The sequence below is a fragment of the Poecile atricapillus genome, chromosome 27 (genome assembly GCF_030490865.1).
Source record: "Poecile atricapillus isolate bPoeAtr1 chromosome 27, bPoeAtr1.hap1, whole genome shotgun sequence".
Classification (NCBI taxonomy): domain Eukaryota; kingdom Metazoa; phylum Chordata; class Aves; order Passeriformes; family Paridae; genus Poecile; species Poecile atricapillus.
This window is the reverse complement of record NC_081275.1, coordinates 567,100-591,916: the sequence shown is the minus strand read 5'-3', so window position 1 is coordinate 591,916 and position 24,817 is coordinate 567,100. Positions and strand designations below refer to the sequence as shown.

The 24,817-nt window shown below is 61.9% G+C and overlaps 3 protein-coding genes across 23 annotated transcripts in view; 2 read left to right on the top strand and 1 right to left on the bottom strand.

The window, feature by feature from the left end:
• Window positions 1-1,009: 1,009 nt before the first annotated feature.
• RUNDC3A (RUN domain containing 3A) lies at window positions 1,010-8,071 on the top strand. 4 transcript variants are annotated; one of them, XM_058857763.1, is made up of 11 exons: window positions 1,010-2,262; window positions 3,920-4,035; window positions 4,433-4,566; window positions 5,140-5,225; window positions 5,780-5,869; window positions 5,955-6,035; window positions 6,147-6,312; window positions 6,491-6,648; window positions 6,825-6,962; window positions 7,072-7,178; window positions 7,378-8,071. In XM_058857763.1, the coding sequence occupies exons 1-11, from the start codon at window positions 2,156-2,158 to the stop codon at window positions 7,518-7,520; spliced, it is 1,326 nt and encodes a 441-aa protein (XP_058713746.1). In that variant the 5' UTR covers window positions 1,010-2,155; the 3' UTR covers window positions 7,521-8,071. The 4 variants fall into 4 exon arrangements, with proteins under 4 accessions (XP_058713746.1, XP_058713745.1, XP_058713747.1 ...); XM_058857762.1 differs by having other exon boundaries at window positions 6,773-6,962; XM_058857764.1 differs by lacking the exon at window positions 7,072-7,178.
• Window positions 8,072-8,392: 321 nt separating this feature from the next.
• Window positions 8,393-14,334, bottom strand: SLC25A39 (solute carrier family 25 member 39). 2 transcript variants are annotated; one of them, XM_058857777.1, is made up of 12 exons: window positions 14,075-14,334; window positions 12,145-12,253; window positions 12,009-12,068; window positions 11,462-11,506; window positions 10,730-10,839; window positions 10,538-10,605; window positions 10,296-10,420; window positions 9,943-10,116; window positions 9,726-9,835; window positions 9,508-9,589; window positions 9,336-9,416; window positions 8,393-9,264 (listed from the first exon to the last, which is right to left on the bottom strand). In XM_058857777.1, exons 2-12 carry the CDS (start codon window positions 12,239-12,241, stop codon window positions 9,146-9,148), a joined length of 1,071 nt encoding a protein of 356 aa, XP_058713760.1. In that variant the 5' UTR covers window positions 12,242-12,253; window positions 14,075-14,334; the 3' UTR covers window positions 8,393-9,145. The 2 variants fall into 2 exon arrangements, with proteins under 2 accessions (XP_058713760.1, XP_058713761.1); XM_058857778.1 differs by lacking the exon at window positions 11,462-11,506.
• A 4,308-nt stretch (window positions 14,335-18,642) lies between these two features.
• The window catches only part of MAPT (microtubule associated protein tau), a 45,055-nt gene continuing 38,880 nt past the window's right edge, over window positions 18,643-24,817 (top strand). For all 17 annotated transcript variants that reach the window (XM_058857736.1, XM_058857741.1, XM_058857733.1 and 14 more), the window contains exon 1: window positions 18,643-18,779. The gene's annotated coding sequence lies outside the window, so the exon portion shown is untranslated. The remainder of the gene's footprint in view (window positions 18,780-24,817) is intronic.

The window sequence follows — 24,817 nt, the reverse complement described above, 5'->3', positions numbered from 1 at the left end:
TGTGTACACTGTGTGTGTGTGTGAGTGTGTGTGTGTGTGTGTGAGGGGTGCAGATCCATCCCCGTGTGTGTGTGTACATTGTGTGTACACTGTGTGTGTGTGTGTGTACACTGTGTGTACACTCTGTGTGTGTGTGTGTGTGTGTGTGAGGGGTGCACATCCATCCCCGTGTGTCTGTGTACCCTGTGTGTGTGTGTCTGTGTACACTGTGTGTGTGTGTGTGTACACTGTGTGTGTGTCTGTACACTGTGTGTACACTGTGTGTGTGTGTGTGAGGGGTGCACATCCATCCCCATGTGTGTGTGTACATTGTGTGTACACTGTGTGTGTGTGTGTGTGTGTGTGTGTGAGAGGGGTGCACATCCATCCCCGTGTGTGTGTGTACATTGTGTGTGTGTGTATGTACACTGTGTGTGTGTGTACACTGTGTGTACACTCTGTGTGTGTGTGTGTGTGTGTGTGTGTGTGTACACTCTGTATGTGTGTCTGTGCACATCCCCGTGTGTTTGTGTGTGTGTGTGTGTGTGTGTACACTGTGTGTGTGTCTGTACACATCTCCGTGTGTGTGTGTGTGTACACTGTGTGTGTGTGTGTACACTGTGTGTACACTCTGTGTGTGTGTCTGTGCACATCCCCGTGTGTGTGTGTATGTGTGTGTGTGTGTGTGTGTGTGTACACTGTGTGTGTGTGTGTGTGTGTACACTGTGTGTGTGTGTACACTGTGTGTACACTGTGTGTGTCTGTGCACATCCCCGTGTGTGTGTGTGTGTGTGTGTGTGTGTGTGTACACTGTGTGTACACTCTGTGTGTGTCTGTGCACATCCCCGTGTGTGTGTGTGTACACTGTGTGTGTGTGTCTGTGCACATCCCCGTGTGTGTGTGTGTACACTGTGTGTGTGTCTGTGCACATCCCCGTGTGTGTGTGTTTGTGTGTGTATGTGTGTGTGTACACTCTGTGTGTGTGTCTGTGCACATCCCTGTGTGTGTGTGTGTGTGTGTGTGTGTGTGTGTGTACACTCTGTGTGTGTGTCTGTACACATCCCCGTGTGTGTGTGCACATCTGGGCAGCGCTCACACCCGCGGGCGAGTGTGCACACACCCGTGCGTGTGTCCACTCTTACAGACTCCCTAAAATCCCCTCAGCCCCGAATCCCGACCCCAGATCCCAGGGTCAGGGTGAGGAGGGCGAGCCTTGCGCACCCCTGCGCGGTGCCACAGCAGGTCCCGGCACTGTCCCCGTGAGGTGACACCGGAGCTGTCCCCGCTGGGCCAGACCGGCTCCAGGCTGGGGACTCGGTGGCACCCGCAGTGGAGGGAGGGGCGGTGCTGGCTCTGGGTGTCCCGATAACGCCCCCCGGCCTTATCTGGGCGCTGCCGGGGGCTCCCCTCCCTGCACAGCCTTGGGGGTTTTGGGGGTCCCTCCCCACTGTTCCCCAGCCGGGTTCTCTTGGCTGAGGCCCCTTGGCAGGGGCGGGGGGGGTGTGTGGCACCCTGGTGGGCACAGGGAGGTGGGACATGTCCCCTGGGGGATGTCCGTGTGCTGAGGGTGACTCTGATTTATTTGGGGGCTGTGGGGGGTTACGTGGCTGCTGTGGGATTCACCAGCCCGCCCCTTCCCCATTTCTCTGTCACAACAACGGGAAACTGAGGCACGGTGACAAACGGGGTTGGGGGGGTTGCCCCCCAGCTCGGTCAGCCCCCGCCCACCCCCGTGAAGGGGGTCCCTCGCCCCCCCAGACCCCGCGTGGGGGTGATGCTCAGCCCCCCCAAAACGGGAATCGAGGCAGGGCAAAGCAGGGGGTGGCGATCTGACCCTGGGGTGGGCAAAAGACCCCCCAGAAACCCCGGGAACAGCCCCCTCCCCTCGGCTTAACCCACGGGGTCCTCCACCAGCGGCACCTCGTGTCGGGAGGGACAGGTGGGGACCCCCGCGGGGGACTCCGGCCCTCCCCTCTCTATTCTCCCCCCCCATCCCCCGGAGAGAGATTTGGGGGGCCGGGGGCGGGGAGAGCATCCCTTGGGGGGGGCGGCGCACGGCCCGTGGCGTGGGCACCGGCGGAGCAAAGCCTGCGCGGCGCGGGGGCCGCGGCCGAGGGGTGCGGGGTCCCCGCGGGGGAAGGGGCATCGCCCGCGGCCGCGGCGGCTGGGCCGCTGCATGGAAGCGAGCTGGGTGCCGGCTGCCATGGCTCTGGGGCTCTCCTCCAAGAAAGCTTCCTCCAGGAATATCGCCGTGGAGAGGAAAAACCTCATCACCGTCTGCAGGTGCGGGGCGGCCGGGGGGGCACCCCAAAATTGGGGGGGGGGAGGGAGCGGGGAGAGGGAGAAGCGACCACCGCTGGTGGGGATGGAGGAGATGGGGGGCGGGGAGGGGAGGCGGTGGGGAGGAGGGTTGGGGGGTTCTTCCCTCCCCCCCGCCGCCGCTTCACCCTTTGGGGGGATTTGTTGTTGCTGCGGTCGCTTTTTGAGTGGGGGGAAATTGGGATTGGGAGGGGGGAGGAGGAGGAGGATGGGGATGCGGGAACGGGGGGGGCGCGGAGCTGCGGGGCCGCGGGGCTGCGGGCGGTGGGGCCGGGGCTGCGGGGCCGAGGCGGTTCCAGGGGGCTCCAGGGGGTTCCAGGGAGCTCCGGGGGGGCTTCGGGGAGCTCCAGGGGCTGGGGGGGGTCGCGAAGGGGGAGGCGGGGGGCTGGGGACACGGTGACAACATGGAGGCGGCCGGTGCGCGGGTGTCGGGGGCCACCGGGGATGGGGGGGATGGCGGGGACAGGGGAGGCTGAGGGGGGTGATGGGGGCAGAGGGGTGCGGGGGGGGCTGGGGTTGGGGACCCCCATGCGGGCGGGGGCCCAGGAAGTGACGTCAGGGCCCCGGAGCGGCGGGGATGGGGGATGAAGGATGGAGGATGAGCGTTGTCATGGAGATCCCGGCTGGACCGGGATGGGGGGGCAGGAATGGGGTGGAGGGACGGGGTGGGGGGCGCTGGTGGCTCCTGCCGGGGTGCGGGGGTGGGGTGACACCCCCGGGACCCCGCGGAGGGGCTGCTGGTGCTGGGAGTGCTGGAGGCTGGTCCGGCCTGGGGGGATGTGGGAGGTACCAGGGCCTGGGCAACCTTGCAGGGACCCCCAGGGCCTCGTGTTGGGGTCTGGGGACCCCAGGGCTCCTCACCGTGGCACGGAGCACCCCAGACCCCACTGTCACCATATGGGGACCCAATGGGTCTCCTTGCCGTGGCGTGGGGCATTAAAAGATCCCGTTGTCACGACGTGGAGACCCTCTGGATCTGCACCAGGATGCTCTAGCCCTCACTGCTGTGCCTTGAGGCACCTCCAGACCTCACTGCCACCATGAGACACCCTTCACCTGCTGTCACGGGGACCCCCCCAGGCAGCTGAGACCCCCAGACCCCCCAGACGGGGCCATTCCCCCCAGGCAAACACCTGCCCCATCCCGCCCGGTCCTGCCGGGCTCGGCTCCGAGTCCTCGGCGTCGCTGTGGCCCGAGCACGAGCGCAGGGCGGAAGGGGAAACCATCACCGCCCGCGCACGGCCGGGGAGGAAGGGGGCCTTTGTTCGCCCTTCCTGGCCACTCGCACAGCGGGGAGCAGCGGCCGCCCCTCAGGGTCCCTGGGGACAGGGGGTCACCGAGCCACAGCCCAGCCCGACGCCCTCTTCCCACTGCCGGGAGCAGGAGCCAACAGCTGGAAAAGCGCTTGGCTCTGGTGCTGAGTGCTCCTGTGTGCTGGAAAAGCGCTTGGCTCTGGTGCTGAGTCCTCCTGAGTGCTGGAAAAGCGCTTGGCTCTGGTGCTGGGTGCTCCTGAGTGCTGGAAAAGCGCTTGGCTCTGGTGCTGGGTGCTCCTGCGTGCCAGGGGCCGGGCGGGTGCGGGGAGCGCGGCCCCTCCCAGCTGCCACCCCCATCCCCTCGCCAGGTTCTCAGTGAAGACTCTTCTGGAGAAGTACACGGCCGACCCCATCGATGACTCCTCCGAGGAGTTCGTTAACTTCGCTGCCATCCTCGAGCAGATCCTCAGCCACCGCTTCAAAGGTAATGCTGGCCCCCAGGACCGTCCCTGTCCCTGTCCCTGTCCCCGAGTCCCGTGGTGGATGGGACCAGGATGGGCCAGGATGGGACCAGGGTGGGCCAGGATGGGTCAGGATGGGTCAGGATGGGTCAGGATGGGCCAGAATGGGTCAGGATGGGTCAGGATGGACCAGGATGGGACCAGGATGGACCAGGATGGGCCAGGATGGGACCAGGATGGGCCTGGATGGGTCAGGATGGGCCAGGATGGGTCAGGATGGACCAGGATGGGCCAGGATGGGACCAGGGTGGGACCAGGATGGGTCAGGATGGGCCAGGATGGGTCAGGATGGTGTCCTGCTCTTCTGGGGGGGCTTTGCTGGCCCAGCAGCCCCTGAGCACAGCCCGTGGGTGCCTGCAGGCCCCGTCAGCTGGTTCAGCTCTGATGGGCAGCGCGGCTTTTGGGATTACATCCGCCTGGCCTGCAGCAAGGTCCCCAACAACTGCGTCAGCAGCATCGAGAACATGGAGAACATCAGCACCTCCAGGGCCAAGGTCAGGAAGGCACCAGTCCTGCCCGTCCCTGCCCTTGTCCCCATCCCCATTTCTATGCCTGCCCGTTTCCATTCACTCCACCCTGACCGTGGTACGTGGACTCATCTACATTCCCATCATATCCCATCCCATCCCATCCCATCCCATCCCATCCCATCCCATCCCATCCCATCCCATCCCATCCCATCCCATCCCATCCCATCCCATCCCATCCCATCCCATCCCATCCCATCCCATCCCATCCCATGGATCCCATCCCATCCCATCCCATCCCATCCCATCCCATCCCATCCCATCCCATCCCATCCCATCCCATCCCATCCCATGGATCCCATCCCATCCCATCCCATCCCATCCCATCCCATCCCATCCCATCCCATCCCATCCCATCCCATCCCATCCCATCCCATCCCATGGGACACCCTCTGTGGGTCCCTGTGGCACCGAGGAATGGGCTGGAAGCCGCTCCTGGGGACCTCCAGCTGTGCAGAGCGCTGGGGGTGGGTGGGAAGGTGGGGGGCAGCTGTGGGGGCACCCCATGGCAGCCCCATGCTCAGGACTGAGGCCTCGCAGGGCCGGGCCTGGATCCGAGTGGCGCTGATGGAGAAGCGAATGTCCGAGTACATCTCCACGGCCCTGAGGGACACTCGGACCACCAGGTGAGCAGCCCCTGGCCCTGCCGGCCGTGGCCACACCTGTACGAGGCTGTGTGGTGTGCCAGGGTGGGTTTTGGGGTGCCAGGGTGGGGTTTTGGGTGCCAGGGTGGGTTTTGGGGTGCCAGGTCAGGTTTTTGGGTGCCAGGGTGGGTTTTTGGGTGCCAGGGCAGGTTTTGGGGTGCCAGGGTGGGTTTTTGATGTGCCAGGATGTGTTTTTGGGTGCCAGGGTGGGTTTTGGGGTGCCAGAGTGGTTTTTGGGGTGCCAGGGTGGGTTTTTGGGTGCCAGAGTGGGTTTTGGGGTGCCAGGGTGGGTTTTGGGGTGCCAGAGTGGGTTTTGGGGTGCCAGGGCAGGTTTTGGGATGCCAGGGCAGGTTTTGGGGTGCCAGGGTGGGTTTTGGGGTGTCAGGGCAGGTTTTGGGGTGCCAGAGTGGGTTTTGGGGTGCCAGGTTGGGTTTTGGGGTGCCAGGGCAGGTTTTTGGGTGCCAGGGCAGGTTTTGGGGTGCCAGGGTGGGTTTTGGGGTGCTGGGGGGCAGATCCAGCCGTGTGTTTCCCCACAGGAGGTTTTATGACGACGGGGCCATCATGCTGCGGGAGGAATCCGCGGTGCTCACGGGGATGCTCATCGGGCTCAGCGCCATCGACTTCAGGTGGGGACAGGTGACACAGTGGGACACGGGCCCCGACAACCTCGGGGTTCCCTGACCTTCTCCTCCTCTCACTGCCTCTGCTCAGCTTCTGCCTGAAGGGAGAGGTGATGGACGGCAAAACGCCCGTGGTCATTGACTACACGCCCTACCTGAAGTTCACGCAGAGGTAGGAGCTGGGGTGCCCTCCCTGGGCTGGGGACCCGCCTGGCGCTCCCCCAGCCCCACCATGGGGCCCCCTGAACCCGTGGCAGCCCCTGCTGAGCCCCCACGCCCCCAGCTACGACTACCTGAGTGAGGAGGAGGAGCGGGGCAGTGTGGAGAGCAGCACAAGCGAGGACAGCTCACCTGAACACCCCTACCTGCCCCTGGTCACCGACGAGGACAGCTGGTACAACAAGTGGCGCAAGATGGAGCAGAAATTCCGCATTGTTTATGCCCAAAAGGTACCGGGAGCCAGGATGGGGCCGTCAGGGTATCAACTCCCCCGGGATGCTCCAGCCTGGTACCCTCAGCCCTTCATCCTGCTGCTATGGCAACCCAGCCCACTCCTTGTCACTCTGGATGGCCCTGGGGACATTGGGGTGGTGGCAGCGGGGCACCGCTGACAGTGGCCTCACACAGGGGTACCTGGAGGAGCTGGTGAGGCTGCGGGAGTCACAGCTGAAGGACCTGGAGGCGGAGAACAAGCGGCTGAAGCTCCGGCTGGAGGAGGTGATGGTGCAGAACCAGCTGGAGAAGAGGGAGCTGGAGGGCGTCATCCTGGAGCTGCAGGAGCAGCTGTGAGTGGGGACCCGCTGCCACTGCCAGAGGGCTCGGGGGGCTGGGGGTCCCTGCAGCCAGGGTGCCCCCAGGCCCTGGGTGGTCCCCAGTGCCCCACATGTCCCCTGGGCCGTGTCCTGGCAGGTCCCCGGCACTGGTGGCTGCGCCAGGTGCTGAGCACCCGCCTTTGCTGCAGGACGGGGCTGATTCCCTGCGAGAACCCACAGCTGGCCCAGCTCTCCAAGGAGATGGTGACACCCCTGGTCAACCAGTGGCCCTCCCTGGGGACCCTCAACGGCAACGAGAGCGGCTCGGACAGCAAACTGTACAGAAGGTAACCCCAGAGTGAGGGCAGAGAGCGGCCCTGCCCGGGGGGACAGGGACCCTGCTGGGGCCAGAAGGGCCGTGGCAGCCCCGGGGGGCTCAGAGCTGTCCCCCTGCAGGCACAGCTTCGTGAGCACCGACCAGCTCTCGGCCGAGAACAGCCTCAGCTCCGACTCCCAGCGCCTGGGCGAGGGCAAGCGCGAAGGGGAGCCCTGGGGGCCCTTGGGTAAGACCCCCCACCCACCATAGGGTGCCCCCGGGGCTGAGCACATCTCCCTCCCCACGTGCACCCGGCTGCCCAGACCCGCCAGCAGCCCCCTCCTCACGGCTCCAGCAGCGCAGGGACACCCAGGCAGAGGCGGTCCCTGTCCCCCCGGGTGGCAGGGCGGGGACACCAACCCTGTGACAACTCGCTCTGCCCGCAGGGAAGGACCCCACGCCCTCCATGCTGGGGCTCTGCGGCTCCCTGGCCTCCCTGCCCAGCTGCAAGTCCCTGGCCAGCCTCAAGTCCAACGAGTGCCTGGTGAGCGACAGCACGGAAGCCAGCCCGACCCGCAGCCCCAGCTGAGACCCCCGGCCCCCGCACAGGACTGAGCTCGGCCCCCTCGCCCCCCCGGGACCAACGAGGGACTCGCCCATCCCAGCGGGGAGGCTGGGGACGGGCAGCCCCCTCCCCATCTTGAGACCCCACCCCGGCTGCGCCTCGGCCCCCCAGCCTGGAGCCCGGCTGGAGACACGGAGCTGGTGGGATGGGGGATGCAGGACTGGGAGCCAGGCGAGCTGGGATGGGGGAATGAACTGTGCCACGGTTGGGGGGACACTGGGGAGCAAGGGGGGGGTCGCGGCCAGGCCCCCACAGGGGTGAGGGTCCGGCGTGGCCCCACGGTCCGTCCTGCTCTGCCCTCGGTGCCCACCCGGGCTGCGCCTGCCTGGCCTCCCCCAGCTCCCCTGCACTGCGGGGGCTGCCTGTCCCCCCTTGCAGCAGCATCCCCACAACAGGGGGAGGACTTCTTCCCCCTTCCTTCCCATCCTCCCCTGGGTTTTGGGTTGTTTTGGGTGATTTTGGTTTTTATTTCAGCCCCATCTGCCTTGTTGGAGCAAAAGGAATCAATAAAAGCAGCAAGCAGAGCTGGCTTGTCACCCACCTCCCCAGCTGGGAACAGACCCCTTGTGCCCCCCTGCCACAAGGTCCTGGCCCAGGCACGGCTGCTGGGGGCCCAGTGAGCCCCGTGGGCAGTGACAGCACCTTGGGGCCACAGCAGACCCCCAAGGGCAGCCCCTGGCCCATCAGCAGTGGAGGATGGTGGTCTTGGGGTCCCCCAACCCGCAGGAAACGCCCACAGGGACCTTTTGGGTGACAGTAGGGTGCCCACACAACAGGGCCATGGCTGTCACCCCACAGCTGCCTCTACAGCCCCCCAGCACACAGAAATCTTTCCATTAAGAGACAATTATTTTATTTAAGAAATTAGGAGAAATTCCCTCCACGAGTCCTGGGGTAGGGGGGCAGTGCCCGCAGAGCTGGGGCAGGTCCTTGCAGTGAAAGGATGGGGCAGGGGTGCCACAACGGCCCCCCAGAGCAGCAGTGAGGTCTGTCCCCACACAGGGTCTGTCCAACGCAGGGTCTGACAGGAGATGGGGACATCCCGAGTGCGAGGAGAGGTCCAGAGGCAGGGAGAGGGTCCTGATGTGTCCCCATGCCATGCAGAGCCAGCAAGGTGAGGCTGTGAGTGTTGGTCAGGAGGGGCAGACCCTCAGGCAGAGCAGGGCTGGGGGGGCCTGGGCAGGCAGAGGAGTCCCCGAGGGCTGGGGTTTGGTCCTTGCCAGAGCCCCAGCTCCGTCTCCTGCCTGGCCAAGTGTCCTGGGACACCCCATCCGTGCCAGAGCGTCCATGAATCCAGCAGCAGCATCTGTCCAGTGCCAAGGGATGAGTGTGGGGGGCTCCATATCCCCCCCAGTGTCACAGCAGCAGGCACAGATGTCTCCCAGAGTGGCTGGGATGGGGGTGGCCAGGCTGGCCCTGGCTCCGTGTGCGGGCAGCGGGAGGCAGAGCAGGAACGAAGGCACTTGGGCTCTGCACAGCCGAGCGTGGATCGCCGCTCCTGGGACACCTGGCTGGAGCAGGGAGGGATCCCCAGCTGGGATGGCACCGTCCCCTGGGCACAGCCACATCCAGCCCTGCCCCAGGCCCGCTCACAATCCCCGCAGCTGCTGCTCCTGGTTCAGCTTCTGGAAGAAGCTCTTGCCAAATTCATAGGTGCTGATCATGATGGCGCAGGCAGGTGCCACCTTGATGACGCGGGGCAGGAACCCTGCAAGGACAGTCCTGTGAGCCTGGGGGTGACACCTGGAACCCCAGCACGGGGCCGGGGCACATCCTCACCTGCAAACAGCCCCCGGGTGCCAGACTCAGCGCGGATCCGCTGCATGAGCAGCCAGGTGGAGGAAGGCTTGGAGGCTGTGACTGCGGGGAGAGGGGAGTGGGTGAGGGTTGGGGAACACCCACAGGAGTCCTGGTGGCCCCCCAGGCACCTGCCTGGAGCCTGGCCCCTCACCTGGGTGCACCTCACTGTCTCCCAGCTCGATCTGCCGCTGGGTTTTGACCACGTCGAAGGGCAGTGTCAGCACCGCAGCCACCTGTGGTGGTGACACCGGATGGTGAGGCAGGCTGCGGGGTTCCTGCCCAGTGCCAGCTCTGCTCTCACCTCCCAGCACCATCCCAGTCCCACTCCTCCCTCCCACGGGGGCCAGCGGGAGCCCCAGCGTCACTCACCGTGCCAGAGATGGCCCCGGATGCGAAGCTGACCATGAACGTGGCCCCGTCCAGCCAGGGCTGCCTGCAGAGCCACGTCCTCACCAGCTCGTAGTTAAACCAGTAGAGAGCTGGGGGAGAGGAGACACCGGTGCTACCTCGGGGCACCCTGGCCACACCAACCCCCCCCAGCAGCGCAGGGCGGCCCTGGACCCCTCCCAGTGCCCCCCAGCCATACCCGAGAAGGGGACGTCCCGCAGCACGGTGGGTCCCCAGCCCCTCCAGAGGGACAGCCAGCCGTCCTGGGCCACTGCAGACTGGATGCAGACGCGCAGCTCGCGGTAGCTGAGCTGCTGGGACTGCATCTTGGTGCGGATCAGCTCCAGGGGGCTGATGACTGTCACAGCACCCACTGCAACAGAAGGGACATGGGGAATGAGCCCCGTCCCCTCCAGCGGCCGTCCCAGAGCCATCAGCATCGTGCCAGGAGAGCCAGGCACTGAATGTGGCACTGAGACCTGCCACACTCTGCTGCCAGGACACAGGGACATGGGGGGACATGGGGGGACCCTGGACAGGAGGGGTACTCACGCCTGGCGAGGGCCCCAGCCAGCAAGGGGATGTAGTGGCCCCAGCTCCCCACGCGGGTGTGCAGGTAGTCCCGGAGCTGGTCATAGGTGGTGAAGTAAATGACGGTGGCTGGCACAGCCATGACCCTGCGAGGAGGAGAAGGGGTGTGAGAGGGACATGTCCTCCCTGGGGGCTGGCAGGGGGATTGGCACCAACGTCTGTGTGCCTGGGCAGGGGGCAGCAGCCAGAATCTCCAAACTCACAGGGTGGGGGGCAAGCCACTCCACAGAGATCTGATGCCCTCATAGCGTGTGATCTTCACAAAGGCATCCTGGGGAGAGAGCAGAGCACCAGGGGCAGGAGTTACAGGTGGGAGAAGGGCACACAACCCCCCAGAAAACACCCTGACACCCCTCTGGGATGGGGAGGCCCCTGGCCATGCCTGCAGCTCCTACCAGCGTGCCGGTGAAGTGGCCGGGGGCCTTGTACCAGGCGGTGCAGCCGTTGCCGTTCTGGCACACGTACAGGTGGTCCATGAGGCCGTTGCAGTAGAGGAAACACTTCCCTGGGGCAGGAATAACGGCACTGCCATTACACAGGAGACCCCTCCCCTCTGCCTGTGCCCATCTGATCCCAAAGCCATCCCATCTTCCAGGGAGGAGCCAAACCCCCAGTGCTTGAGCCCAGTGTGGACCAGTCCGAGACCAAGGCCAGGAGAGGAACAACCCTCCAGCAAGGGTCTGATCACGGCCAGAACCAGGGGATGGGGGTACAGCAGGACCCACTGCCAGCAAGGGACAGGGCTCATGCCTCACTTGGTCTCGGCTCTGCTGCCCTGGCACAGTGGGGACATCAGCACTGGCCCCTCCACTGTGCTCAAGACAGGCACAAGGGACACCGGGCAGTGGAAACCCAAGGGGACTTTGTCGTGGCAACAGGACAGAGTGACAAGACAGGGGGACCACAGCCAGCCAGGCCTGCTGCACAACAGATCCCCAGAGATGTGGCACAGCCAGCCCCAAAGCAGGGCTGCAGGGGCAGCCTGGACTGGGGACAATGTCAGCCCCCGTACCTCAGGGATGTCCCTGCAGCCAGAGGAGCCCAAGCCACCACCAGTGGAGAAGCAAACCAGGATGAAGGCTTGGGAAAGCAAAGGCACTGGCAGCAGGAGCCCCTGGTGTACTCACATGTGGCCGGCTGAGCGCCCCAGGGCACTGACTGCGCTGCCAAGGCTGAAACACACAACAGGGACACACTGAGCAACCACACAGGGCACGTGCCACCACCTGGGGCTGGGCACACGTGGGCTGCAGCTCCCAGCCAGGCAGGGAGAGCTCTGTGGGTGACGGGGCAGCGTGCCTCCACAGCCACTTCCCCAGCAGTTCCTATTGTCACCAAACCAGTCCCTTGAGGCCAGTCCCTGCCCACTGACCCCACAGGAAGGGGCAGAGTCCATGGGGAGCAGCATGGAGACTGGAAGAGCCAGCAGCTGCAGCAGGCTGAGCCTCTGAGGGCTGGGGGCTGCCAGGCACAGCGCTGACCCCTCAGCACCGGGCTGTGGAGGCGGAAGGACAGAGCCAAGCACGAGCCCAGCTCCCCCAGCAGGGCCCCCGAGCCCGTGAGGCCACCTCGTGATGGCCCCACGCTCCAGAGCAGAGGCATCCCTGCCACCAGCGCTGCCAGCTGAGACACCCCGCGGGCTGCAGCCCCCCACCCTGCCCTGAGCGGGGTTACCTTTGGAGAAGGGGGTCCTCTGGGCCTGCAGCCGGATCTTCACCACGTCCAGCGGTGTCACTAAAAAGACACCATCCCTCAGCCACGACACGTCCCGTGCCAGCCCCCAGCCCGGTGCCCACCCTGCCACACTCACCGAAGAGGGAGGTGAGGATGGCACCTGTCCCTGAGGCCAGCATCTGCTGCAGCGGCGTGATGCCCCCGCCGGGGCTCGGTGACACCTTCTCAGCCATGGCACCTTCCCCCTGCAATGCACGGCCGGGGATGCTGGAGGCTGGGGGGTCCCTGCCCAGGGATGAGGAGCCCCCCTGGCATCCCCACCCCAGCAGGGTGAGGACAGGTGTCCCACGCCCGCTGTGCTATCGCTGCAGCACACGGCAGGCCAGGGCCCCCCATAATCAGGGTGCCCTGGGGGGTGACAGGGACTGGCTCCCAGGGCCGGCCCAGCCCTGATAACACCCCCTGGCCCCACACTGGCAGCAGGCCCAGCCTGCCTGGAGAGGTGGGGACAGTCCAGCCTCCCGTGTCCTTGGGGAGGGAGGACTGTCCCCTTACTACACCTGGAGAATGAAGCCATGCCCTGACAGCCCCCCCACCCCGGCTGGGATGGCAGCAGAGCCCAGTGCAGGCACAGCAGGACACCAGGGAGGGCGAGATACCCCTGGTGAGTTTGCAACAAGCACCCCAAAAAGGGTTTGGGCATCTCAAACCTTCTGCCTGATCCCACTGGGGCTTGGCAAGGCTGCAGAAGGGGATATCACACCCTTCCCAGGGAGAAGGATGTGGAGAAGCGACCCTCAGCACATTCAGCACCAGCTGCTCTGTTTGACTGCAGCCTGGGGATGATTATCATGCTGGGACAGGGCCATAGCAGGAGGGCTTCCAGGCTCTGGGAGCCCACAGGGTTCTTTAAAGCCTGGGAATGCTGCAAAAAGCCTTCACCATCTGACTCAGCAATTTGCAAGGTCAGAGAAGTCATAAATCTCTCCTTTACGGCTCCGGAATTGTTGGGTGACCAAGGCTGCAAGCCGGGACAGGTCTGTCCTGAAGCCACACGTGCCAGCCCCACAAGGAGCTGGCTCTGTCCTGGCACATGTTCCAGCCCCACTGGAGATCTGGATCCATCCCAGCCCTGCACAGGTGCCACCCCCAGCAGCAGCTGGGCCTGTCCTGAGCACACACCCTGCAGTGCCCCCAGACCCCTTTGGGTGCTCTTTGGGCACAGGTCCCTCTGTGTCCCCTGTGTCCCCTGTGTCCCCTGTGCCCCCTGTGTCCCACAGCCACTGCAGCACCGTGCCACGGGCAGGGCGCTGCCTCCGGACCCTGCCCTGTGCCCAGCCTGACGCAAGGCAGGAGAAATCTCTTGCTCGCAGCTCTGCCACAGCTGATAAACCCTCCCCACACGCCAGGAGTCCCAGCACAGCCCCTCTTGGAGCTGGGGCAGCGGGGAACCTCCAGGGCTTCTGTTTGTCCCCAGCTCCCTCCTCAGCCGGGAGCTGCTCCCTTTTCCCTGCAGGGTAACGCCAGCCCCTAAAGGCAGAGCCCTGCGGGGCTGGGGATGGCTCGCTACAGAGGAGGGAAATCAAAGTGCTCGCTACAGAGGAGGGAAATCACAGCCGGGTTCAGATGAACAATGCGAGCAATTCCCGGGGCCGGGGGGAAGCTCAAGGGCTGAGCAGCCCTGGGGCACATCCCGGCACCTCCCGGCCCTGGGCTGCGGGGCTGGGTCCCCATCGTCTGTCCCGGGAGTGCCCAGACAGCCCCGGGATCGCGTCCTGCGGGACCCCCGGTGCTGGAGCCTGAACCCCCGCCCGCCTTCTGCCCCTGCCTGGAGCCTGCAGCCCCCCGAGGGCTCTGCCAGGGCTGTGCCCCCTCCCCTGGCCCTACACCTCCCTCTCGCAGGGTCTGCGGCCCCGCCAATCTCGGGGGCCTCCCCCTCCACGCCCTCCGCAGCGGCACGACCCCCGACACCGGGGGAAACTGAGGCAGCGGTCACGCGTGCCGGACCACGAGGGGGATGACGTGGGGGACGGGGTGTCGGGGAGCTGCCGGGGGTTCCGCCCCACCTGCTCATTCCAGCCAGGCTTGGCGCGTCCCCGCGGGACCGGGAGGCGGCTCGGCGGCGGCGGCGGCGGCGGCGGCGGCGCCTTTAAGGAGCCTCACGGGCGCCCCGCGCCCTCCGCCGCACTTCCGCCCGCCCCGCGCATGCGCACTGCGACACCACACACACACACCTGGCGCCCCCTGGCGGCCCAGGAGCCGCGGAGGAAAAACACCTGGAACATCTGGAACAGAGAAACATCTGGAACATCTGGAACACAGAAACACCTGGAACAGAAACATCTGGAACAGAAACATCTGGAACAGAGAAACATCTGGAACATCTGGAACACAGAAACACCTGGAACAGAGACACCTGGAACAGAGAAACACCTGGAACAGAGAAACACCTGGAACAGAGACACCTGGAATAGAAACATCTGGAACAGAAACACCTGGAACAGAGACACCTGGAACAGAGACACACCTGGAACACAGACACACCTGGAACACAGACACACCTGGAGCACAGAACAAAGCCTCTCATTTCCCACACCAGCACTGTGAGCGCCCAGCACCTCCCCATCCTCTGCTGTGCTCCCTGCAGCTCCTCCAGGCCTTTCGAGCAGAGGACGAACACCCTGCCACTTCCACCTGGGCCTGGGAGAGTTCGGATCCGTGCCAGGACCTGATGGGGCTGTGGGGGCTGGAATTGAATCTCTGCTCAGTGCAGACCCTCAATTTGAGTCCTTCCATGTGTTGGAAATGCTGTGTTTCCTGTGGAGAACCCTGAGTCCTTCTGGGTGAAGTGGTGATCTCCCTGAGGGGCTCCTATTTCTGCTTGTAGTTAAATTTGGAATGTTTCTCGGGAGGAGTTTCTTCACTGAAAGGGTGATTAGACATTGGAAGGGGCTGCCCAGGGGGGTGGTGGAGTCCCATCCCTGGAGTTGTCCAAGGCAGGACTCAACATGTCACTCAGTGCCCTGGTCTGGTTGACAAGGTGCAGATTGGTCACAGGTTGGACTCGATGATCTTGGAGGTCTTTTCCAAGCTCAGTGATTGTGGGAAGGCGTTTCAAGCTCGTCCGTGTGTGGGAGGGAGGGAGCAGAGCCCTTGTGGTGCCCCTCGCTGTAATCTGGGCTGGTGACAGCAGATGGCTCCCGAAGCCCCTCTGGAACCCCCGGCCGTGGGCTCCGAGCTGACCCCGACAGCCCCCGCGGGTGACACAACCGCAGGTGACACAACCGCGGGTGACACAACGGCGGCTGCAGAGCTGCGGGGAGATGACAGCTGCAGCTGGTGCATCCTTCAGGAAACTGCCGCCGGTGACTCCGTTTGTGTGGCAGCATCACTGCAGGACCTGCTGTGCTGCTGCATGGTGCAATCCCTGCACAATCACAGCCGGCTCAACTCCTGCCCTGACAAACTCCAGCACAAATCCTGCGCGGGTGCCCACGGCCCTCGCTGCTGCCCTGTGGGAAGGAGGAGAACTCGAGCACAGGGGATGTGCAGGTGCCAGAGCAGCCTCTGCCTGTTGAACAGGAGCAGTTTGGGGCTCAGAGCCGGGGCTGTTTGGAACGGAGCCTGTTTCACCCACAGAGATGTTCCCTGTCCCTTTGCAGAGCTGGCAGAGCTCTGGTGGCTGCTCTCCTCCAGGAATTCAGCCCCTCCTGGCATCTCTGAGAATTGTCAGTGAAGGGGGAAGCCAATGCCAGGAACTGCCCTTCCATGACACCAGGTCCAAGGGAGTCTTGGCTTTAAGTGCTGTGAACCCAGGAGCCCGATAATTCCCACAAGGTCCCGTAAGTGAACACATCCTGTGCCTCCCTGATGAGTCAGCTCTGCCTCTTAGAAACACGGGCTTTAAATGCTCTGAAAAGCCTCTTGCAGCTGGTAATTTAGAAATGGAATAATGATTAATTAAAAATATATCTGTCCTCAGGGCTATCAGGTCTTGTATCATCTGGTTTAGGTGTTGGGCTCTGTGTGGCTTCCACAAGCTGAAAAGAGACAGGAACAGTGTCTTTTCAGATGGGCTGGGGTCAAGAGGCACCAGTGAAAGATGGTTTAAGTGCCTTGACCTCGATTTTTAGGGTCTCTCCATTTGCTAAAGAGGTCAGGGTGAAAGGGTGAGTTTGTTTATCCCAGGCTCAGCGCTGCTGAGGACCTGGCTGGCTCTTCGTGCTGAGTCACAGCCCGCTGGCCGCCTGCGCTGTCCAAACACCGCAACGCTTCTGTCCCCAGTTCACATCCTCGCAGTCCTGCTGGCCTTGGCGGGGTGCTGAGGGTTCATTGTGCTCTGATTACTGTAAAAATGAACTGTTAAGTTACTTCGGTTGGAGAGAACTGTGCCTGAGTTGGAATAGGTGTCTGCGTGGTGGGGAAGGAGCCAGCTGAGCTCTAATCCCCCCCTGTGCCCGGCGCTGGGGACGCTTTGCGTGAGCCCTGCTCGGGTCTGTCCTGCCGTGACACCGCATGCACGGCTGGGAAACGCTTGTGTAACTCCCTGCTCCCAGCTCCACGGAGCTTACGAAACCCAGCTGGTGTCCTGGGCCAGGGCCACGGCCTGGGAACCTCGCTCTGGGGCTGTGTGTGCCCGGGGCTCCGCACCGAGCAGGGCTCGGGGATCCAACCCACGCTCCTGCAGTCGCTCCGGACAGATCGATCCTGTCTCATCACTTTAAAAATCGCATTTTGAAAGCAGTTAGCCCATTTTCTTTATTTAGGTGAACTTTAACGGCCAGGTTGCAAAAGGATCTGGGTAGCACTTTAATGGAATTAAGCCAGTGCAGAATTTGAGTATTTATTTCAGCGGGGATCATTATGGTTTTGCAAAAGCCAGGCTTAAGCTGAATTAAGAGACTCAAATGAAGTAGCTTGTGGCCAGAGAAGGCCCTGGGGACATCAGACTAGTATGACCCAGAATATAACCCAATACAACCCAGAATTTCTAACACAGCTTCAGCTCTGCAGGTGGGACCTGGGAAGTGGTGTCCTACCTTCTGTGGCACCTGCCAGGGAAAACCTTTAGTAGTTATGAAACAGCTGGCCAGCCTGGGAGCAAAACAAGCCTGATCTTAGGGATGAAGAAACAGGTACGGAAAATAAAGACCCCATGGTTTCCTCACTAAAGGATTCCTTAACAATTTTGTGTTAAAACAGTGTACATCTAGCAGCAGTATGGGCCAGGAGCGGGGAGGAGTTCCTCATCTGTTTCTCTTACAAAAAGCCAATTCTTAGACTGGATATTTGTCCTTGATTGGCACCTCAGTGTTTCTCAGGAAGAACTGAAAACGGGATCCTGCCCTCCTGCAGTTTCTCTATTAAATCCAATTATTAGGGATAGTAACCCTGTTAACACAAGGTAGTAATTCCATCGACGGATCTCCACTGTGTCCACAACACTTCCAGGCCAAGCAAAAGCAGCTCACTGCTGCTCCAGATGAAGCAGGCAAGGTCGAGAGGGATGTTTTGGGATCAGGATCTGTTTTTTCAGCCTCTCCCTTTGCTTTCCAGTGCTTCAGGCTGGTGGTGGGGTGGTGAGGGAGCCCCGACGCCCATTCTCCTGTCATTCTCCTGCCATTCTCCTGTCACCTGTTGCTCTTTCTGGCAGGTGTGTGCTGAGCCAGGAACCGCCGGGAGCCGCCGGCCCTGTCCGTGCGCGCTCCCTGGGGCTGCTGCTCTCCGCTGAGGGTGATGCTGCGGGGCTGCTGCCGCGTGGAGGAGGCGGCTGCTCTCCCTTTGTCAGCCTGGAGCTCACCAGGATGAAATGAAACCCGTGTGCCTCTGTTGGGGCTGCCGAGGGGCTGCCGCTCCCACACGAGCCGCGCTGCCGCCATCTCCGAGCCCGGCATCGCCCCGAGGCGGGAGCGTGTGCGGGAGGCGCGGCTGGGCAGGAACCGGGATGAGAGCGGGCGGCAGGGCTGGGCGAGGCGGTGTCCCGCATCCCCCGGTCCCGTGGCGGTGTCCCGCATCCCCCGGTCCCGTGGGGATGTCCCCCGTTCCCGGTCCCGTGGGGATGTCCCGCGTTCCCCGGGGCTGTGGTGGCGGTGTCCCGCGTTCCCGGTCCCGTGGGGATGTCCCGCGTTCCCGGTACCGAGGGAATGTCCCGCGTTCCCGGTGCCATGGGGATGTCCCCCGTTCCCGGTCCCGTGGGGATGTCCCCCGTTCCCGGTCCCGTGGGGATGTCCCGCGTTCCCCGGTCCCGTGGGGATGTCCCGCGTTCCCCGGTCCCGTGGGGATGTCCCGCGTTCCCGGTGCCGTGGGGATGTCCCGCGTTCCCCGGTCCCGAGGGAATGTCCCCCGTTCCCGGTGCCGTGGGGATGTCCCGCATCCCCCGTTCCCGGTGCCGTGGGGATGTCCCGCGTTCCCCGGTCCCGTGGGGGGGGTCCCCCGTTCCCGGTGCCGTGAGGGGCGGGGGCATCGGGGCAGCGCCCCCTGGCGGGCGGGGCGGCGCGCGCGCCCCCGCTCCCCGCAGACAATGGGGCGGCGGCGGCGGGGACGCGCGCGGGCGGGGGCGCGCGCGGGAGGGGCGGGGGGCGCGGGCGGGGGGGGGGGGGGCTCGGGGGCGCTCCGCGCACGCGCACGCGCGCTCCCGCCCCGCCGGCGCGGCGAAGGTTCCGGAGCCCGCGCGCGCCCCCGCCCCGCCCGCGCCGCCGCCACCGCCGCTGTCACCGTCACCGCCACCGCCGCCAGCAGCCGGCTCCGGCGCGGACACCCCCGCAGCGGCAGGTACGGGGACGGGTGCCTGGGACGGGCCGGGGCGCCGCGAACCCCCGGGCGCGCTCTTCCCTTCGCCGCGTCCCGCGCGGAGAACGGGGGGGGGGGGGGGAAAGGGGAAAATAAAAAAAAAAGAAGAAAATGAAGCCCCGAGAAGCAAAAGCGGCCATTTCATCCCAAAAGCGGGCCCGGGGCGTGTCCCGGTGCCGGCGCCCCGGGGCTGCGGCAGCGCCAGGCGCGGCCCCTGCGGCAGCGCGGCCGCCCGGGGCAGGTGCGGCGGGCGGGGACGGACGGAGCGATGGAGAAGGGCGGATTTGGGGCTTTCTCCCCCCTTTCCGCCGCTCTCGGCCCCGTTCCTCCCGGCAGGTGGGGCCGGGGCTGCGGCAGGAGGGGCGGCAGCGCGGGGCCATGTTCCGCAGCCGCCTGGAGGGGGGAGGCAGCGGTGATTAAAAATGGTAAATTAATCAATAATGGGAAACCGTAACGAAAAAGCGTCTCGAATAAAAAAAAAAAAAAAAACCGCGGAGAAAAGGAGCTGTCCACGCCCAGCCCTAAATTCTGCGGGGGGGAAGCGTTATTGAGGTCATGGCACCCCGGCGTTGCCCGGCTTTGTTGCACCCCCCAGTGCCCATGTCGAGGGTTTGGTGTTTAATGTGAACGAGGTGGGTCCCATCCTGTTGAATCCCGGGTGTTTTCCAGCCGGGATGAGGATGCAGGTGCCCATGCTCGTGGGTTTGGGGCTGTGGTGGTGCTGCTTGGTGTCCCTGGTGGTGCCTGGATGTGCTGTGCACATCCCGAGCATCCCAGTGCCATGCTGGGATTACCCTCGTCATGCTGGGATTGCCCCCTTTTCCCTTCCATCTGCCTCTTTTCACCCTGTCTCGTTTTTCTCGCCCCAAAATCCCACCAGGTGTGGCGTGGGGCTGCCCCCCTTTCTGGGTTTTGCCTTTTTTACCTGTGGTTGTTGCGTATCTTTTTATTTTAAGTCTAACTTAGCTGGGAAAAGGGGAGTTTCCTTGCCAGGTGTTCCCAGGAGCACACACCTGCCCTCCTGCCTTGGGGCAGTTGAACCTGCAAGGAGCAGAAGCAGCGTGGAGATTCCTGCCTGCATCCCTGTGTGCCCCATGAGCACAGGGGAGGACTGGCTTAGCGAAGATGATTTTTCCTGGTGCTTTTGAACACCTAGAAATGCAGTCCTGCTGCTGCTCGCAGAGGGCAGCTGCCATCACTTTAAAAGGAGTTTCTCCTTCCATTTGCTGTGGTACCACCACGCGAGGTGCAGCTCCATTTGCAGCGAGAGGCTGCTCTTGCCTGGAAACGTGCTGGAAGGAGCAGCTGAGATGAGCTAAGCTGTCACCATTTGTATGCAGAGTATTCCCGAGCTTCCCCGGCGTGGATGTGGGCAGATGTTGGATGCGTGTCTGAATCAGTGGAACAAAATTCGCTACTCAGAATCGTTCATTTGTCTTGTCGAGCAATGGCTGCCCGCTTCCATCCCTTGGGGGGGTTTTGGCTCTGCTGCCAGGACCTTGGATCTGGGGTGTTTAAAGGCTTTCCTTGTGGGGTTCAGTTTTCTTGGCGTTATTTTTCTCAGGGTGGCCAATCTAAACAGGTCTCAGTTGGGTTTTTGCAGGCTGCCCTTGAGGGAGGAAAATTAAAACCTCGTTCTCTCTAGGAGTAAGAAATTGTCTAACCCAGTTATGCTTTGTTCCCTCTTCATGCACAAAATTCTTGGTTTTCACCCCAAGATGAGCAGCTTAAGGAGAAAAGCAAGGAGTTGGCTGATTTACCTGTAGTTTGCAGAGGATTTGTACATAGAATCATGGAATGGTTTGGGTTGAAAGGAGCCTTCCAGACCATCTTGTTCCACCCCCCTGCCGTGGGCAGGGACATCTTCCATTAGAGCAGATCCCTCCAGCCTGGCCTCCAACACTTCCAAGGATGCAGATCCACTGCAGATGGTTCACACCTGATTAAAGTATTGCATTCTCTCCTTCTTTGAGTAAGGTGCAGGGGGAGTTCATTTTCTGGGACCTGGGGAAATGTGATGCCCATCACACAGATCAGACAGGGCTGTTTATCCTGCACCAGCGGGGATTAACTGAGGATGGAAGTGCTGGGAGCTCTGTGTGCCCTGTGGGAAGCTCCATGAGGAGGGGATGGGTCCAGTCCCTGCAGGTGGCAATGCTGATATTTTTTGTGTGTCTCCCTCTGTCAAGCGCTGTGTTAAGTATTTACGGGTGAGGCTTTGGTTTGGTCTTGCTCACCCTTCTGTATTCCCTGGTGTTCCTGTATTCCCTTGCTGCCCTCTGCTTCCAGCCCCTGCCTTCCCAAGGCGTTCCATTCAAACTGTCCCATTCCCTCTGTGCTCAAAGAACTGCAGCTTCAGGAGGACCAAGCAGACGTGTTTATTTCACGTATATTTTTATGTATGAAATACATGTTTATTTCATGTATATTTTCTATTTTATATACAAAAAGGGGGTGCTGTAGCTTTGTCATTTCCTTCCCAAAAGCCATGGGAAGTTCTGCTCCCCTGGCCAGTCCTCATAGGATAAAAACGAGGAGAATGTGACCCTGAAGCTGCCCTTTCTCCATGAGGAGCTGGGTGTAGCCAGTCAGGGATGCTCGCAGCATCTTGTGAGATGGGTGTTTTTATCTTCTGCCTTTTGTGTTCCTCTGCTGCATTTTGGAGAGCCGTGTTCCTCATGGAGTGCTCATTGATCCGTGGAGCACCAGGGGCTTTTCCCAGTGTTTTGCCAGGTGTGGGATTTGGAGGTGTTTGGGTACCACCTTGCTGGGCTTTGCAGGGATGGAGCAAACTGCTCCCTGCTTACCTTTGTGTCCCCACGTGGAAGTTGTGCTTCACAGCATTGTGGGGCTGTTAGAAAAGCCCCACTGGAAATGTTTTCGAGCTGGTGTTGGTGCTGAAGCTCCTGAAAGCCTGCCTTCATCAGCACAGGAGTGACAAATTGTCCTGACACATCCTGCAGCACAGCTGGGGCTGCCGATCCCCTCGGAGCGCCCGTGAGAGCCCGTCCGGCTGCGCTGGGTGCTGGGTGTGCCCTCCCCAGCCTTCCAGACAAATCCCCCTTGGTTGGCAGAGCCCGGAAAATTGGATCACGAGGCACTGTCTAAGGGGAAATGCTCAGGGTGGCCGGTCCCTTTCTTCCCAAAGCAAGATTATTCAAAAGCTGGAAGAAAGCTGTGGATTTGAGTTTGTCTTGAGCAGAATAATCTTATTTTGTCAGCCCAGTGTGCTGATGAGGCTTGGCTGTGGTCTCGATGTCCTCTGGGGCAGTGCTGCTAATTTAGCTGTAGGAATGCTCTGACACTTGATGAATGAGTCGAGCAAGAACGGGGCACTGGTTTCCACCTGGCTCCCAGTATTTTCCAGTTAGCCCAGCTTGCTGGCTGGTGAGGTTTGTTGGCTTGTAGGTTGTCTGGTTGACTCCTAGGCTGTGTGCTGGCTGTGCAGAGGGGTGGGGCTGGGCTGAGGGGTGGAAGCTCGGAGTGCAGTGCCCTGGACTTGTGACAGCCCCTCTGGTGATGCTGGGAGGGTGCTTGGTGTGATGGGGCTGCTGGAATGTGGCTGCGGGGTTTAAAAGGAATTCGGGGGACTTGTGGTTCTGCACACAGGTAAAGCAACCAACCCTGAGCAAAATGGTCATGGCTGGTTCTTTCTGGCTCGTTCTGAGGTCTGCAAACCCACGAGTGCATGGTGAGACACTGAGAGCCCTTTCTCAAAGCAGAGCAGCCTCTCTGGCTGGACTGGAGCATCCAGGGCTGTTAAACCCCGAGGTGATCGTTCCCCTTGTGTACCTGTCCCGTAGCTGGGTGCAGGGGGAGCCCCAGCTCAGCATCCTGGCTCTTCCCAGCCTCAGTTCAGAGGAGCAGCAGCTCTCTGGGGGCCTCTCCCTGCTGCAGCAGCGGCAGCAGAGCTGGGCTGGCTTTCTAGGTTTTTCTGCCAATGCAGTGTAATCTCTCTCTTCCTCAGGGGCTCCTGCATGCTCAGCTGTGGTGTTCAGGCTCCAGAGCCAGCTGGATGGTGCCTGGGGCTCACATCCTTGGGGCTGGGGGTGCTCATCACTCACCTGGGTAATGCCGGGTGCCGCGGGGCTCTGCCTGCCTGCAGAGATGGAAAAGGAAGCAATTGTAGGAGTTGCTTGGGCTGCTGATCTTGCAGAGCAGCACAGAGATGTTCCCACTCACCTGGCAGCAGCCCTGGGAAGAGGATTAGGGTGAGTGGTGTGGGGCAGAGCAGGATGGGTCTGATGAAACCTCAGTGAGCACCAGGCTGGCTCAGCCTTGCCAGAGGTGCAGCCCCCACGGGATCTGTCCCTGCGTGGGGATGTGCAGCTCCTGCCCTGTGCAGCTCCTGCTCTGTGCAGCTCCTGCTCTGTGCAGCTCCTGCTCTGTGCAGCTCCTGCTCTCTGCAGCTCCTGCTCTCTGCAGCTCCTGCTCTGTGCAGCTCCTGCTCTGTGCAGCTCCTGCTCTGTGCAGCTCCTGCTCTGTGCAGCTCCTGCTCTCTGCAGCTCCTGCTCTGTGCAGCTCCTGCTCTGTGCAGCTCCTGCTCTGTGCAGCTCCTGCTCTGTGCAGCTCCTGCTCTGTGCAGCTCCTGCTCTCTGCAGCTCCTGCTCTGTGCAGCTCCTGCCCTGTGCAGCTCCTGCCCTGTGCAGCTCCTGCTCTGTGCAGCTCCTGCTCTCTGCAGCGCTGTTCCCACACGGCTTTTTGGCATGAGCAGCCCTCAATCCCAAGCTGTCTTTGCAGGTCATCTTAGGATGTGCTGGATACTGCAGAATTGGGGCCCTTTAGGCAACCCCTTGTGAGGTTTTTAAGGTGGGCACAGCTCTGCTGTGAGGGACTGAGTGAATCCGAGCCTCTCTTGCAGCAGGATGGATCTCCCTCCTCCATCTGTGAGCTGGAGCTTTGTTTTACACTGAAATCTGCTGGTTGTAGGCTGGTTTTTTAAAGTGCCTGTGGAAAGCATGTGTGGTTTACACTGGAGTCTGGAGGAGAAGTATCTGTGCCTTTGGACTTGAGTGGGTTTTCTTTGCAAGTCTAATGAGCTTTTTGCTCCTCAGAAATCAATCCACTGGTTTTTCCCTTTTTTTCCCCTAGCAGAGCAGTTAGTAAAGGTGGTCATAACACATAGCGTGGCTCCTCTTTTCAGTGTCTCTCCTTTAAATATCCAAGGAAAGGGAGCACCAGGGGATGCCTTTGGCTAAGCTGAAAGGATTATTGCTGCAGCTGGGCTAAAAATTTCCATCTTTGCAGCCTTTCCACTCTACCTGCCCTTGCCTCTCTTCCTCGAGCAGATCTGGAGTCGCTGCCGTTCTGTCCTGGCCTCTCTGGGTGTCCTGCAGGGCAGGGGGAGGCACAGGGGTTTGTCCCCAGGAGCTGAGGTGTGTCTGGACAGTGCTCTCAGGCACAGGTGACATTGTGGGGGTGTCCCCAGGAGCTGAGGTGTGTCTGGACAGTGCTCTCAGGCACAGGTGACATTGTGGGGGTGTCCTGTGCAGGGCTGGCTGTCGATGGTCGCTGGGGTCCCTTTCAGCTCTGTGATTCTGTGATTCTGTGATCCTTTCAGTGATTCTGTGGTCCCGAGTGAGCTGGGGCTCAGCTCCAAGGCACGTGGGAAGGACAGAGGCTGATGTGGGATCCTGAGGGATGGGGTGCAGTCCTAAGGGGCAGCAAGGGCTGCGTTGGCTCTTCAGCACTTAAAGAGAGGTGATGAAACCACTTGTATTGAGGGGTTTGAATAGCACTTCGAAGGGCTTTCTGTCACTTATCAGTTGCACTTTATGGCTCCCCTCAGCTCCTGCCCCGGGCTGTCTGCCTGGAAGTGCCAGATGTAATTTCAGATGGATTTCATCAGCGTCTCAAATCAGTTGCTGCAGAATGAAATTCCATGAGGTGTTTGTAAATGACTCAAAAAATCTAAAGAAGCCTCTCCTGTGACTCCTGAGGACATTCAGCTCAGCCTGTTTGTGGAGGGCTGGAGATCCACTTTTGAGATAAACCAGCTGCTTTCTGTGCCCTGCAAAGAA